Consider the following 16082-nt stretch of genomic DNA (forward strand, 5'->3'; position numbering starts at 1 on the left):
CTATCCACGATCTGTGCAGCAGTGGTATCCGCCATAGTGCCCCTGTTAACCACCGGTCCAGGTGGGCAGGGTGCTGGTGGTCAGCGTCCAATAGACGCTGCAGCACTGACACAGACCATGGTGCCGGCCCTTTCCTCTGCCCTGGGTGCCACCAGCAATATGTCTGCAGGGTCACCTGTTACTAATGAATTGATTGGTGAGACAAATGTCCCTTTTGTGCCCGCAGTAGCAGGCACTTCTGGAGTCATGGATCGAGCAGCAAGGGGACGCCGACGAGGTGATGGCAGCAGGTCCGGAGGATCTTCGCAGTCCGGTGGTGAGCTGCCTTCTGACCCTGATTGGGTTAATTCATGCGGGTCAGGTACAGGTAACTCTGATACTGATGGGACAAGCTCATCAGGTGGGGGGAGGCATAAAAAGGGTAAGCGCGGCAAACGTTCAGGTAAGAAGCGCGGACGCAGGCACTCGGACAGTTCGCTGGCCTCCACTTCTTCGGAATCACCCTCCTCGTCGGATGACGGGGTGAGGAGATCCAGGAGGAAGAGGAGGCGAACGAGGCGATCTCCAAGTGAGGATTCAATAGTCACAGTTGAATCCGATTCTGTCCAGTGCGCAAACACCGCAGTAATGCGGGGGTTGCGTCCAAGGATGCGTGATAGGATTAGGAAGGGCAAATATGTTAACATATTTGCACTTACTAGCAAAAGCCAGAAAGCGCTGATTGCTGCGCGAAAGAAAGGCACTGACAGCGAGGAAGCGTTAATGACTTACAATAACTGGGTGCGAGGAATGCTGGTCTTCGCAGCTTGTTATATGGAGTCTAGGCCTGATGAGTACATGAGTTTGATACGATATCAGTATCTAATTCACAACTTATACACTTCATACCGCGGCTACGGGTGGCGCACGTATGATGAGGAATTCAGGCGTAAGCAGCATGGGAAGGATATTTGTGACTTCGGCAGAAAGGACATTGAGCTTTATGTCGAGGTCACAAATTCTGCCGTGCCAATTGGTGATGCTTCTTCAAAACCTTGGAACAAGAAGCAAGGGGGCCAGGTTGCAGGGGGCAGTGCAAAGAGGGTAGGTCATGGGAAATGCTTCGCCTACAACAATAGCACATGTAACCTGGGACAGAAGTGTCGTTTTCGGCACTCCTGTATCAGGTGTGGAGGCAGTCATCCCATTAAAGACTGCAGCAAACCAGCACAGGGACAGGGTGGAGCTTCGAGCAGCAGGCAAATCCGCGGTCCAGCGGAGCCAAATCATGCTTAGAGCTCCATCCCCTGTCCGGCTACAGGCCATGTTGCCGTGGTTGGAGAGGTACCCCTTTAGAGAGGAAGCAGAATTCATTAAAAATGGATTCTCAGAGGGGTTCGCCTTGCCAATCTCGGGTAACATTAATCAAGGGTCTGTCAAGAATTTGCGTTCGGCATATCAGTTTCCTTTAATTGTTAGGGAAAAGGTTAGTGCCGAGGTGAATTTAGGCCGGAAGGTTGGTCCTTTTGAAGAGCTTCCTATTCAGGGCATGATCCTTTCCCCAGTAGGAGTAGTCCCCAAAAAGGTGGAGGGTAAATTTAGGCTGATTCAGCATCTATCCAGCCCAAGGGGTGCATCAGTTAATGATGCCATCCCTGAGGAATTGTGTAGGGTGGTGTATCAATCTTTTGATGAGGCCATTGCATTAGTGAGGTCATTTGAAAAAGGGGCTTTGCTTTGCAAGATAGATGTTAAATCAGCGTTCAGGTTATTGCCTCTGCACCCATCAGCTTTTAAATTCATGGGTTTTAAATTAGATGACGGGTATTATTTCGATAGATGCCTTCCCATGGGGTGTTCCATTTCCTGCGCTTATTTCGAGCGATTCAGCACCTTTTTGCAATGGTGTTTGCATAAGGTTTCTGGAGAGTCCGGAATAGCGCATTACCTAGATGATTTTCTGCTAGTTGGCCCACCAAACTCTGATAGATGTTTGGCCCTATTGGAGTATACCCAGACACTTTTTAAGTCGTTTGGAGTACCAATAGCGGAGGATAAAACCGAGGGCCCAACTACAGTATTAACCTTTTTAGGGATCGAAGTGGACACAGTACAGGGACAATGTAGGCTCCCAAGAGACAAGATTAACCGGTTACATGAGGAAATCTTGTTTGGCCTCGCAGCAGGTAAACTGACGCTTAAACAGGCTCAATCATTATTGGGTGTGTTTAACTTCGCTTGCCGGGTAATACCCATGGGGAGGATTTTCATGCGAAAATTAGAAAGGGCTACCGTGGGGATAAGGAGGCCTCATCATTTCATTAGGCTCACAAGCGAAATACGACGTGACCTGGTTATTTGGGATGCCTTTTTGTCCCAATTTAATGGGGTTTGCATATGGCAGGAGGCACCTATTTCTAATTCTATTCTGGAGCTATATACCGATGCAGCGGGCGCCACTGGTTTTGGCGCTTTCTTTGCCGGTAGGTGGTGTTCAGAATCCTGGCCTGCTAGCTGGGTAGAGAAAGGATTCACGAGGAACATGCTGCTATTAGAAGTATTTCCCATTATGGTCGCTCTTGAGCTGTGGCATGAGGTCTTAAAAAATAAGGAAGTGGTTTTTTGGTGTGACAACCTAGGGGTTGTTTACGCTATCAACAGACAAAAATCTACTTCCTTAGAGGTGCTCAGGGTTATCGGGCAAATTGTGCTGACATGTCTGATTAACAACATAACGTTGAGAGCCAGACATGTCCCCGGGGTACATAATGAAATAGCCGATGCCCTTTCGCGTTTTGAATGGCAGCGTTTTAGACGTCTGGCACCAAATGCACGTTTAACGGGTGACATTTGCCCTTTTTATGTATGGCAGGTAATACACCCGGTATGGAGGGGCTAGCACATAGCTCTTTGGCGCCGGCTACGTTTGCCGCATATTTGTCGGCTTGGCAGACTTGGAGCCAATTCCTATTGGAAAGGGGCAACAGAGGTAAGACGTTAAAATCATTAATTCTTGCCTTTGTGTGGCGTTTCTATGTAGCCGGGAAGTCACGTGGCGCAGTGAGTAAGGCCTTAGCAGGCATCTCTTACTTTCTTCGTTTGAAAGGGAAGAAGGACATTACAAAGTCCTTTTTCCTGCAGAGAATGCTCAAGGGCTGGGCGAGATTACAACCGCCCATTCCCGACAGGCGGCGGCCGATTGACGGCCGTCTGTTGGGTAAGCTGGTCCGCGCCTTGAAAGCAGTTTGCTCCTCTCTGTATGAGGCCAAACTGTTCGCCATGGCTTTCGTTATGGCCTTCCATGGGGCGTTCAGGATGGGTGAGCTGGTGGCACCATCTCGGTCATCGGCTTCACCTATGCTGACAAACCATGTCGTCGTTGCCCCCGACGGGTTATGGTGCAGGGTACAACGGTCCAAGACCGATGTAGTTGGCAGGGGGCGTTGGGTACGAATGGGGTCCTGTCCGGATCGGCGGATTTGTCCGTTGGCTGTGGCAGGGGCGTATTCGTCCTTGCGTCCTGACGTGCCTGGGGGATGGCTCATTCATATGGATGGGTCTCCCCTGACTCGTTATCAGTTTAATGCGGTTTTGAAACGGGGTATCCTGCACCTGGGTCTCTCACCGGAGATGTATGGGACACACTCTTTTCGCATCGGCGCCGCTTCGGCTGCCGCTGCGGCGGGTTGGTCCGATAGATCTATTCGGGCACTGGGTAGATGGAGGTCTGGTGCGTTTCGACGTTACATCAGACCTTGATCTGGCAGTGCGCCCCCTTTGAGGATTAGCCGCTCGCTCAAACACGCTTTAGTGTTTGGGGGGCCTTGAGGAATTTTTTATTGCCACCAGTTTTAATTACGGCTTCTGCCGGCTGGTGGGTGTGTTTTTTGCCTCAAGTCAAATTGGGGCGACCCAAATCCCCCCCCACCCCCCCCCCAGCCCAATGTTAGGGTTTAAACAAAGCCCAATGTCAGGTTATACTCTATTTTAAATTAATCTAATTCAAAAAATCATACTAATTTTTCTAAATATTCTTTTTTCAGGCATGAGGATTGACCCGCAATGTATCTGGTTGTTGGGTCATTCCTTTGTTTACTGGTTATCATTTTCCCCAAATGTTCTGGATTACTCTCAGTATCCAGAACTGAACCTGTTCAGATGGGTAGGGCACCGTGGGTTGCGGTTTTCGCAATTTAGGCAGACATTCGAAGAGGCAGTGGATAGGTTTGGTTTTCCATTATTTTTAATTGTGCAATTAGGGGGTAATGATTTAACGTCCAGAACCTGTCTGGAGGTTAGATTTGAAATCAGGAACGCGTTAGTAGATATTTTGCAGCGTTTCCCCTTTTGCAGAGTTTTTTGGTCAAACATTATACCAAGGCAGAATTGGAGGGGTGCTCTTAATCCTGGTGCAATTGACCTGGTTAGACGGAGGGTGAACTCAGTAGTGGGTCGAGCTGTCTGTCAGCATGGCGGATACTCGATTCCGCATGCGGGTATCACCTTCCGCGATCAGAGATTGTACAGGAGCGACGGAGTACACCTTTCAGAAGAGGGTATGGCCTTGTTCCTTAGGGATATTGTAGAGAGTTTGAGAGGTATGTAGTTTAGTCTATGGTGGCGGTGCCGGATCAGGAGATCTTGGCAGGTGGCCGGTCTCAGAACGGTGGCTAGGTTAATTTGTACATTAACACCTTTTGAGATTTATTTCCCTTGAGGGGCAACTCCTTTGGAGAAAGTGACTTTAGCATGGCAACAGTTTTTCCTTCAGGGGCATCACCGATCCAGGTGGGCCCCTTATGTCGCTTTAGTTGAGTTGTGACCTGATGGGGAATATTTAGATCGTTCAGGTAGGTGGCCTGAACTTTATTTTAAGGACAGGGATGTGGCAGGAGGCCAGTTCTTGTTCTTTTGGGCAGTCGGCCCAAGAAATCTTTATTTAAAGCTGTTCTGACCTCGCCACCATAGATAGTTAAATTTAAATATTAAATTTAAATATTATAATTAGATCAAATAGGCCGCCCTCTTTCAGAAAAATAAAAAGACGACCCCATTCACCACATTTCAGTTGTCCGAGTCGTTATTTTAGATAAGAAGATTTGAATGGTGCATGAATGCAGTGGGTCATGAAAGACTTAAAAGTTGGTGTTTATTTTTGCTGTCAGTGTACAATCACTTTTGTCTACAGTGTCCATTTGTACATAAAATATACACCAGAGGCCTCTGGTATACACATTGGTATGCCTGGGGAATACCTAGCATAGGTAGTACTATTTTTGAATTGTTTGTATCAGAAAAAGTTTCTAACTATAAATACAAACTGAAGTCTTGCATGCATCCTACTAGATTGTAAGCTCCTCCGAGCAGGGCCCTCTTCCCTCCTGTTGTCAAAGCTCTCTTCTCTTCACATTTCACTCACAGTTCTCCTATGCTCAAACACTAAGTGACCATCTTCGTCTGCATACTCATCCACATCATTGGCCAAAAGCCTCTTGTAGTATGTTTATTGAGTCTTCACTACTTATATTTAAGCTGTAATGTGTATTAAACTGTGGCTCTCTTTATTTGTACTCTATTTTGTTATTTATTCAATGTAATGCCAAGTTTTGTCTCCATGTACTGTTCCTTTGTACGGCGCTGCGAAACACTTGTGGTGCCTTATAAATAAAATTATAATAATTACAATAATGCATATTGTTTCCTGCATTCCCCAAAAGCCCATATGCTTCCACCACTAAATGAGCTCTAATATCTTCCATTACAAATGAGCTTTGTGCCAGAATTTTACTTTTATATACTTCCTTTAGTTCCAGTGCAATAAATCTAATGAAACTTCTCACAAAGTAGTTAATAAGAAAATGCAGCTCTGAAATATGTGACTAATCTGGAAGGCATACATATTTGTGGCTGAATACGTTCCCATGCTGGCTGAAGATTAGACCTTTGTGGCTGGGTGGTAAATGTGGTAATATACAGTGTGTGTTGTTACAATTGTAGGCCTCACACAGCTAAAGTTAATTAAAGAGAAAATGTCATAACTATATTGTTATCTTTATTCTTTCCAGAATACAAGAAGAAATATGGTGAGGAACATGGCTCTTGCCAAGCTGGGATTGCAGGATCGTTTATGGAGGTCAGTAATGTCTTCTAAAACGTGCCATTTTTAAACAACGTAATTGACATTTTGGGGGACATTTACCAAAATGGATTCGTAGAAAAAAGGTGTATTCGTAGGCAGAAATACACCTTTTTTTTACGAATTTGTATTTTCGGGATTTACAATCCCAAAAATACAACAATTCGTAGTCCTAAAGATGGAACATTCGTATTTGTATTTACAAATACGAATGTCTACACCATCGATAGGATACGACAGAAATCACCATTCAAAAGAATGGTGGTTTCTGATTTACTAAGCAGCCGTATGGATAATACGGCTGCTTAGTGGTGTAAAACACCCACGCAAATACGACAGGAAAATAGAACACCATTTTCCTGTCGTATTTGCTTTAAGCCTGCACGGATCAGTCAGATCCGTGCAGGCTTCAGTGTAAAAAAATAGAAAAAAAATTAAATATATAAAAAAAAACGGCGTGGGGTCCCCCCCACAGCCGTAACCAGCACCAGGCTGACGGAGCCTGGAGCCGGTAATTAAAAATCAGGGAACCCGACAAATAGGGGTTCCCCGATTTTTAACAACTAGGCTCCTGCTCTGGGGCTGGTTCCCAAAACACGGGGGACAAAATGAGTAGGGGTCCCCCGTATTTTAAGAACCAGCCCCAGGCAAAACCAGCCAGCAGGGTAATGCCACAGCCGGGGGGAGACTTTTTATGCAAGTCCCCCCGGCCAAAGCATTAACCCTACCGACCAGTCAGCCTGGCCAGGGGCCCTGGGGGAGTGGGGACCCCCCCAATAAAGGGGTCCCCCCCTCCAGGACTTACCTGACCAGGCTGAAGCCTGGTGCTGTCCTCGATGCCCCTGGGCGGTGGGCATCGAGCTGATTATGGTGTAAAAAAATAGAACAAACTATTGTTTTTTACTGTGGCACTACAAGTGCCAGCAAGCCTCCCCAGCAAGCTGGGACTTGGAGAACCACAAGTCCCAGCCTGCTGGGCATTAAAGGGCCCGCTGGGTCTTGTAGTGCCACAGTAAAAAAAATAGTTAAATAAAACACACTGACACCCATTTTAAATAAAAGTTTAATACACACATTACAGTACATACATACTGATACTTACCTTTCTTGATCCCGTAGGTAGCCCTGGTCCTGATGTCCTGTGTCGTCCTCCAGGTCCATGTCGGCTGTCTGCGTCGTCCTCCAGGTCCATGTCGACGGTCCGTGTCGTCCTCCAGGTCCATGGCGGTGTCCGGGTCCGAAGAAATCCATGTTGGAGCTGTGGAAGGAAATCCTACTCACCTGGTCCTGCGCTGAAGAAGTCTTCTCTTGATCCGACGTAATCCAGGTAATGTTGAAGCTGTCGCCGGTCCCCGCTGTCTCCGCTGTCTCTGCATCGCGCTGAGGAGAGATGCTGAGATGTTTCATATTCGGCGCCTCTCCTCAGACTGAATTCTATTGGCCGCCTAGCAGGCCAATCAGGAGACGACTTTCTCGGCTCCTGATTGGCCTGCTAGGCGGCCAATAGAATTCAGTCTGAGGAGAGGCGCCGAATATGAAACATCTCAGCATCTCTCCTCAGCGCGATGCAGAGACAGCGGAGACAGCGGGGACCGGCGACAGCTTCAACATTACCTGGATTACGTCGGATCAAGAGAAGACTTCTTCAGCGCAGGACCAGGTGAGTAGGATTTCCTTCCACAGCTCCAACATGGATTTCTTCGGACCTGGACACCGCCATGGACCTGGAGGACGACACGGACCGTCGACATGGACCTGGAGGACGACGCAGACAGCCGACATGGACCTGGAGGACGACACAGGACATCAGGACCAGGGCTACCTACGGGATCAAGAAAGGTAAGTATAAGTATGTATGTAATGTGTGTATTAAACTTTTATTTAAAATGGGTGTCAGTGTGTTTTATTTAACTATTTTTTTTACTGTGGCACTACAAGACCCAGCGGGCCCTTTAATGCCCAGCAGGCTGGGACTTGTGGTTCTCCAAGTCCCAGCTTGCTGGGGAGGCTTGCTGGCACTTGTAGTGCCACAGTAAAAAACAATAGTTTGTTCTATTTTTTTACACCATAATCAGCTCGATGCCCACCGCCCAGGGGCATCGAGGACAGCACCAGGCTTCAGCCTGGTCAGGTAAGTCCTGGAGGGGGGGACCCCTTTATTGGGGGGGTCCCCACTCCCCCAGGGCCCCTGGCCAGGCTGACTGGTCGGTAGGGTTAATGCTTTGGCCGGGGGGACTTGCATAAAAAGTCTCCCCCCGGCTGTGGCATTACCCTGCTGGCTGGTTTTGCCTGGGGCTGGTTCTTAAAATACGGGGGACCCCTAGTCATTTTGTCCCCCGTGTTTTGGGAACCAGCCCCAGAGCAGGAGCCTGGGGCTGGTTGTTAAAAATCAGGGAACCCCTATTTGTCGGGTTCCCTGATTTTTAATTACCGGCTCCAGGCTCTGTCAGCCTTAGGGAGGCCAATCCCGGGATCGGGATCGGCGGGATCCCGGGATTTGGCCTCCAAAACGCCGGGATTTCAATCTCGGGATTGGAGTTTCCAATCCCGGGATTTCGGGATTAGACCGCGCATGCGCGCAGTCTAATGCCGGGCAGCGTCTGAGCGTAGCTCAGACGCGGCCCGACTTCTCCCGACAGCACTGCGCAGCGTGACGGAGATCAGGGGTCACGCTGCGCAGGCAGAGGTTGCGCCCGGCAGTGTGATGCCGCGCCGCCCGTCCAGCCAGCCCAGCCCAGCCAGCAAGACCGCCCGCCCAGCCAGCCAGCAAGAAGCCAGGCGGCCCGCCCAGCCAGCAAGAAGCCAGCAAGCCCACCTGCCCGCCCGCCCAGCCAGCAAGCCCGCACATCCAGCAAGCCCACCACGCCAACTGCAAATCCAGCGCGTCAGCTCGTCCACCCAGCCAGCACGCCAGCCCGCACCCAGCCAGCAGCATGGACGACCCGTCGTCCCACCCACCAACCGGGCTCCTGGCAACCCTGCTGGACCCTGAAACGCAAGTAAATGTGGGGCAGCCAGGGTGTATTTTTATTAGGAAAGCCAATCCCGGGATCCCGGGAATCCCGGGATTGAGCATTTTTCAATCCCGAATCCCGGGATTGAAAAAATGCCCCGGGATTGGCTTCCCTAGTCAGCCTGGTGCTGGTTTCGGCTGTGGGGGGGACCCCACGCCGTTTTTTTTTATTTATTTATTTAATTTTTTTTTACACATTGCAGCCTGCACGGATCTGACTGATCCGTGCAGACTGCCTACAAATAATTCGTATTAGCAGCCGTATATACGGCCACTAATACGAATTACTACGACATCGGTGGGTTACAAAGCAGTCGTATATGACTGCTTTGTAAATGACCCTCCGGAACACGACTTTGCATACGACTGAAACAGTCGTATGCAGTCGTAGGGAAAATACTAATACGAAAAACTAGGTTTTTCATATTAGTAAATTTCCCCCTTTGTTTCATTGGGGTGTATCCAAGCCTAATACTGAGATCTCTGCTGTAGAGCTATACATTGGTAATGCTCTGTCCTATATATATATATATATATATATATATATATATATATATATATATATATATATATATATATATATATATATATATATATATATATATATATATATAATAAGGGAGTGCAGATTAAGTATCCCTTATCCAGTTATCCGTTATCTAAATTATTCTGAAAACCATAGTTCCCAAGATGTACCTTTTTGTTTTGTTTTATTTGCTAAAAACCTATTGGGTGCATCTGTAACTAGCACTACTGGGGACATCTGTAACGGCCACTACTGGGGACATGATATGTAAATGGAACTACTGGGGACATCTGTAACTGGCACTACTGGGTACATCTGTAACTAGCACTAGTGGGGACATCTGTAACTGGCACTACTGGGGACATCCAACTGGCACTACTGGGGACATCTGTAACTGGCACTACTGGGGACATGATATGTAAATGGAACTACTGGGGACATCTGTAACTGGCACTACTGGGTACATCTGTTACTGGCACTACTGGGGACATCTGTAACTGGCACTACTGGCGACATCTGTAACTGGTACTACTGGGGACATCTGTAACTGGCACTACTGGGGACATGATATGTAAATGGTACTACTGGGGACATCTGTAACTGGCACAACTGGGTACATCTGTAACTGACACTACTGGGGACATCTGTAACGGGCACTACTGGGGACATGATATGCAAATGGTACTACTGGGGACATCTGTAACTGGCACTACTGGGGACATGATATGTAAATGGCACTAAATATGTGCAAGAAAATGATTGGTTTGGCATTCAAACTAATTGTCTGAGATAGTAAACAAACATTGTTTTATGTTTTAAAACCTTGTTTCATGCACAAATAAAATATGTGTGTATTGCATGTTTGATGTGTTTATACAATATAAATGCAAGATACCTCATTCAAATATAAAATATATACCAAAATATGTAAAAATCCGTTATCCAAAGTGCTTCTGGTCCCGAGCACTTTGGATAAGGGATACTCAACCTGTATTTGATATTTGATGCTCAGGTTTGTTACACAGGTGCGTCGCTAAATCAGGCCGATGTGTGAACACAAATGCACAAAACTGTTTTAAATAAGAAGCGTTCTCTTTGTTTAGTTTTGGGCTTTACTGTGCAGCCAGGTTACAGTAACCCTATACGCTTGCTCTAATTATCCTGTGTTGAGAAACATCTTTGGGAATTTGTAAATGGGAACCCTGAGATGTAAACTTTAGGTGAACGCCGTTACACTTGTACTGTCACAAAGAAGCAAGATCTCAGTTTAGTATATAACACAGGCCTAAAACAGAAGCCTTCATGTTCTTCTATATTCTCAGCAGCTGTCATGCTAGGTATAGTATTTCTACTAATATAGCTAGAGCTTATACGTTACAGTGAAATCTTAGCCCTTTCAATCGTCCATTTCACTCCTCACCCTCTTGCGTTTGTTAAGAATGCAATCAGATTAAAACGGAAAAGTGGCCCAAGCATTTTTGGCTCAGCCGTCGTGCTGGTTTTAAAAAGTCATCATTCTAAATGTGGAAATTTCACCGAACTAATTTTATACAGAACTGGGATGGATGTTGACATTAGATTAATAAGTAGAGGTTTCTTCCCATGCAACTTGGTAATGTGATTGCATTGCTTAATATCATGATGATGTATCTCTGATGTATATTTATCAAATTGTGTGCATGTGTGTGTGGAAAACTCAGTGTACTGTACTGTCTCATGTTGCCCTTAAACAATTGCATTCATAAAGCTTTGCATGTGCAACTACTGACAAGACTATAACATCTTTATTCTTTGACCTTTCCTCAAACACTCTCTATTTAGCATATTCTTATTTATTAACATCTGGGTGGAACCCTAGAAACAAAGTTTTGTAAGTTAAGTTTCTATATTTGTTTTTATAAATTGTACTTTCATATCCTTCTGCTCAATGCTTTAGTACTGTATAGGGTATACAAGTTGGAACATTAGAGCTGGGGGTGCTGGATGATCTCCGGACAGTTGGGATTCTGACTGTCCGTATACCGACATCGGAATCCCAACTGTTCAAATGCCCCACAGTCGGGATCCCGGCTATTCTCCCTTGTGGGGCTACACACTTGACATGTGAAGGATATATGCGGCACATCATTTAGTGTGTGCTGCTATGTTGCTAAAAATGTACGCTCCTGCATGTCGTCAGGGCCGACAGAAGACATTGCTAGCAGGGGCTGTGCTGTGGCAGCAAGTGTGCTTCCCTGCCAGGTTCCATCACTCGCGATCTCTCTGGGTACACACATTGCTTAGTGTATTAGTATATTTCAGGTTTACTGTCATATTCTGTGTCAGAACACAAATGATAATAGGAAATTGGATTCTCACAAAAAAGAAAAATGAATGAAAAAAAAAAATCTCACAGTCCCTACTATCTTTACTATCTTTTATATTGAAATAACTGAAATGGTTATACATGCGTTGTAATTTTTCATATATTTCTTTCACAGGCGGAGACTTTTTTTGCTAAGACATTATTATTATTATTGTTATTAGTTGTTTTTATTATTAGTCAATCAAAGAGACTGAGGTGGGGCTTCTACAGAGCGGGAGGGGGGGGCAGGACAGTAGAAATGGAGGCCATGCTGGCCAGAGAGGATTGTGTGGCTGACCAGGGTGGTGGAGACTGAGGTGACATTGCTTAGGGCCATTGCACCTGCTTGTGCAGCAACTGTCCCCACACTGGGTCTTTCTCAGTAACTGGGAGCCAGGCCTGTACAATAACATCATAGTGTAGCTCCTGGCAGTGCCGGATTGGGGCATGAATGACCCACCAGGGGAATGCAGTGGTAGGTGCCCATGCTTGATGGCTTGGTTATTATACTATGCAAGTGCATGGTCTGGGCCCTTTATATATAGTAAATACTGCTAATACATAATACACTGTAGACAATCCACCATAGTCTATATGCAGTATAGGCAGTGAGGCCCAAAGAGGTTTTCTCCTATGCCCCTGTAGGCCAGTCTAGCCCTACCTTCTGGCCACTGAGGAGGAAGCAGCATTTTTTGTAACATCCTCAGATGGTGACACCTTGTGCACTCCGTATTCCCAACACTCCCTTAGTTAATTATAACTTCATGGGATGTCAGGGTGATGTACACTTTGATGTAAACTTTCATTAATGTACTTGTTCATTATTATCTTACAATATATTTTCTCTATCAGCATTAATAATCCCTCTTTCAGACCGCACCTAAGGACCCAGATTATTGTTGGGCTGAGCTGCGGAGTGAAAGCGCCGCTAGCAAATTTCCTAGGTCGAGCAATCCGGCATTTCAACCCAGGTCACAACCAGGGTTGAACACAGTGTTTTCCAGGGTTGCTGTTCAGTGTGAACGGGTAACCCGGGTCCCGTTCACACAAAGGAGGAGGCAGTGCTTGGAGACAGCGGCAGCTCCAAGTGCTGCCTCCTCCCCCGCCCCCGATGACATACCGATGCTCAGAGACCGGCATTTGAGGTCTGAAAGAGGTATAAGTGTAACTGGAAATAAGTAGCACATCAGCATTTGCAGTTCTGTAAATCCTTTTTTCAGAGCAATGCCTATCACAATTATAACTGTATATTCTCTAATTCATTCGTTTTACATTTTTTTTAATAACCATGACAAGTTTTGTAGTTAAGGCTTTATTGATAGAAAGTGCTGTGAGAAAATACAGCATATGGAGTGTGTTAAAATGCTAATATAAAGCAGGTCTAACAGGAGTCTGAGATTTAGGGCTTCAATGTGGTTTATGTTTCGTCTTAACTCATTCTCCATGAGTGTTACTTTAGGAAGTCAAGCAACTTTACTTTCATCCTAGACTCATTCATACAAATTTGTACAAAATTCAGGAGCCAGTGCGAGATGCCCAGCTTCTTTGCATCACAGACAAGCGAAACACAACTCACAGTGTGCTAGAGACAGTATGATGTGACATTAACGGCACCTTAATTGGTTGATTAAACATAAATGTATCACAGGTAGGGTGCGTGGAGATTTTAGTAAGAGCTGTCCTAGTTTTTAATGGTAGGACTTTTGGGTTCAGGACCAGGAGTCCCTTACAGCAGGTGCAGTGCGATAGAAGCTGATAGGCTTCACTAGGGCAACGCCGGTCTGAAGATGGCATTGCTCACCGCATCCAAGTGGTGCCTGGTGCATATGCGGATCACAGCCAAACCTCAGAGAACGGCATTTTATGAAAGTTGGCTGCTATTCTCTCCTGCCTCTTGCCCACTGTTTATCACAGATGAAGCACAACAGAACTTGGCATGATAAAAAGCCATGGCTGTTGCATAGTAGCTCTTCATATAGATTCATACTCAGTTGTACACAGATATACAAATGTCACACATCAAATTGATCAATTTAATCAAACCAAATAATTGGTTAGATTACACTGAAAATGCCGCCCTGAGTACGGTGAAATGCGTTAAAGGAGATTTGATCTATACCAAGGACCATGATAAAAGATGTTCCCGTTCCCTGTAGTTGATACCTTGGCATAGACCCAAGCTACTAGCGGCAAGCAGTCAAGCTAATTGAGGGGACAGAGATTACATTCAGCTGACCCATTCTGTGGTACAGGTACTGCAAATGTCTAGACATAGCGTCCCAGAGTTTTTAACTACTTCAGCGGGACGTGTATCTATTGCCGGTTGCCAGCCATTAATTCGGCTATAAGACACTGTAGACGGCTAAGCTGAGTGTTTTGGTTTTACTTGTATAACACCAGAGAGCACTTTTTAGCCGAAACGCCTTCATACTGTTTAGGAGAATATCTGAGGCCGGCTTCAGTGCATGGACACTTACTGATCCCAAACACAAGGTGACACTGTGCTTAGAAGTGAGTACAACCATTTAGAAATACTCGGTCGGGACATAATATATTCACCTGTCTACTTTTATCCCTGCTCTGGATTAAGGACTCTGTGAATACCAAGTCTCGAGGAGCAGTTATCTAGAAGTCCCTTTATACTAAGTCTAGTGCATGCAAGCTCCCATGGGTGTTTGATTTCCTTTTATAATGTTTTAAGTATTATACGTTTCATTTAATATACCCCCAGGAGGTTATATTTCTGTATATATATATATAATAATGTCTGGCACTCACACAACCAAATGATAGCTTGGAACGGGTGCCTTCACAAACAGCTTCAACTGCCCATATATTCCTCCAGAGTGCGGCACTCACGTCACATCAAAAGAAGATAGCTTGTAGTCTATAAATTGCTTATGAATGTTTCAATAACTTTATTCTTTTATTATATCCTGAAGATGCTAATAAAGTTAGCAAAACGTTGATAAGCAATTTAAAGACTACAAGCGATCTTCATATACCTTCATATACTGTAGATACAATTTTTAAATAAAAAAATGAAATGTAAAGCACAGCAACTGGATCAAAAACAACTGATCAATGGGGAAAGCATTTAGTCACCCATCCATCAGAGCTTTATGGCTAACAGTCGGTGATATAGTTTTGGTGTATATTACACCTTCATCCTGGACTACACTCTACGGGCACAGGGGCAAATGCAGGATTTTCCTGAAGAGGTTGTCTTTCACACCGCACTTTGGACCCGGAATATTGCAGAGTTGCTGACGTAGAGACCCAGGTTGAGGTGTGGTATGAAAGCACCAAACCTTATAACCTGGGTCGAGCAACCCGTTTCACCATGGCTCTCCAGAGAAGGATAGTTGAAGAAGGCTCCATCTGTAATTACACACCCCTATTCATATTTGGACAATTTGAATTTTAACACACTCATGCAATGAATTTGTTCCTCATATGTCTTCAGATTGTCTTATATTGACAGTTATGGAACATCCTAAATGGCCAGTTGCTAAATGAAGATTTTGTCAAAATAAAAATGCAAGTGAAAACAATTATGAACATGCTACTTTACCAGCATGTTCACACTTATATTGCAGACACCATTAAAATGCTAAATAAAGTAAAATTGGAGTGCAGTTTAAAGAGCCGCCCATTTTACCCACTGTATTTGGCACTACAGGTTGAGGATCCCGATTATTTACGATTAGTAAATTCAAGTTTCAAGACTACAGCAGGACAATGGTTCAGACTGGATAAACCCAAAGGGTTCAAAAATACGATGAGCGTGGCTACATCTGTATTTTTATAAAGAAATAATATTAAAGGGTATTATTACCAAATATATTATATCTAAATAATATCACCCAAAATGTCATACGTTTATATTATAAAAATCCCATATTTACTTGAAGATACAATCTTCTTAACATAATTATAGAAGCTTCATCATGGGGAAATAGTAAAAGTTAACAATGTTGTTCTCTTAGAAACTTGTCAGTCAGATCCATGGAGGCTTCTCTGTGTAAAAAAAAGAATAAATAAATAATTTAAAAGTACCGGTCCTGGTTTGAGAAATTCAGGG

At 45.2% G+C, this 16082-nt stretch overlaps 1 protein-coding gene across 1 annotated transcript in view; it reads left to right on the forward strand.

Annotated features, from left to right (window-relative positions):
• ITGA9 (integrin subunit alpha 9) overlaps nt 1-16082 on the forward strand; it is a 445717-nt gene that overhangs the window by 101639 nt on the left and 327996 nt on the right. Inside the window, exon 5 of the mRNA XM_083186309.1 lies at nt 6045-6112. Within this exon, the coding sequence (XP_083042435.1) occupies nt 6045-6112 (68 nt within the window). The remainder of the gene's footprint in view (nt 1-6044; nt 6113-16082) is intronic.

This window comes from Crinia signifera, chromosome 5 (genome assembly GCF_055691185.1).
Source record: "Crinia signifera chromosome 5, ASM5569118v1, whole genome shotgun sequence".
In the NCBI taxonomy this organism is placed as follows: domain Eukaryota; kingdom Metazoa; phylum Chordata; class Amphibia; order Anura; family Myobatrachidae; genus Crinia; species Crinia signifera.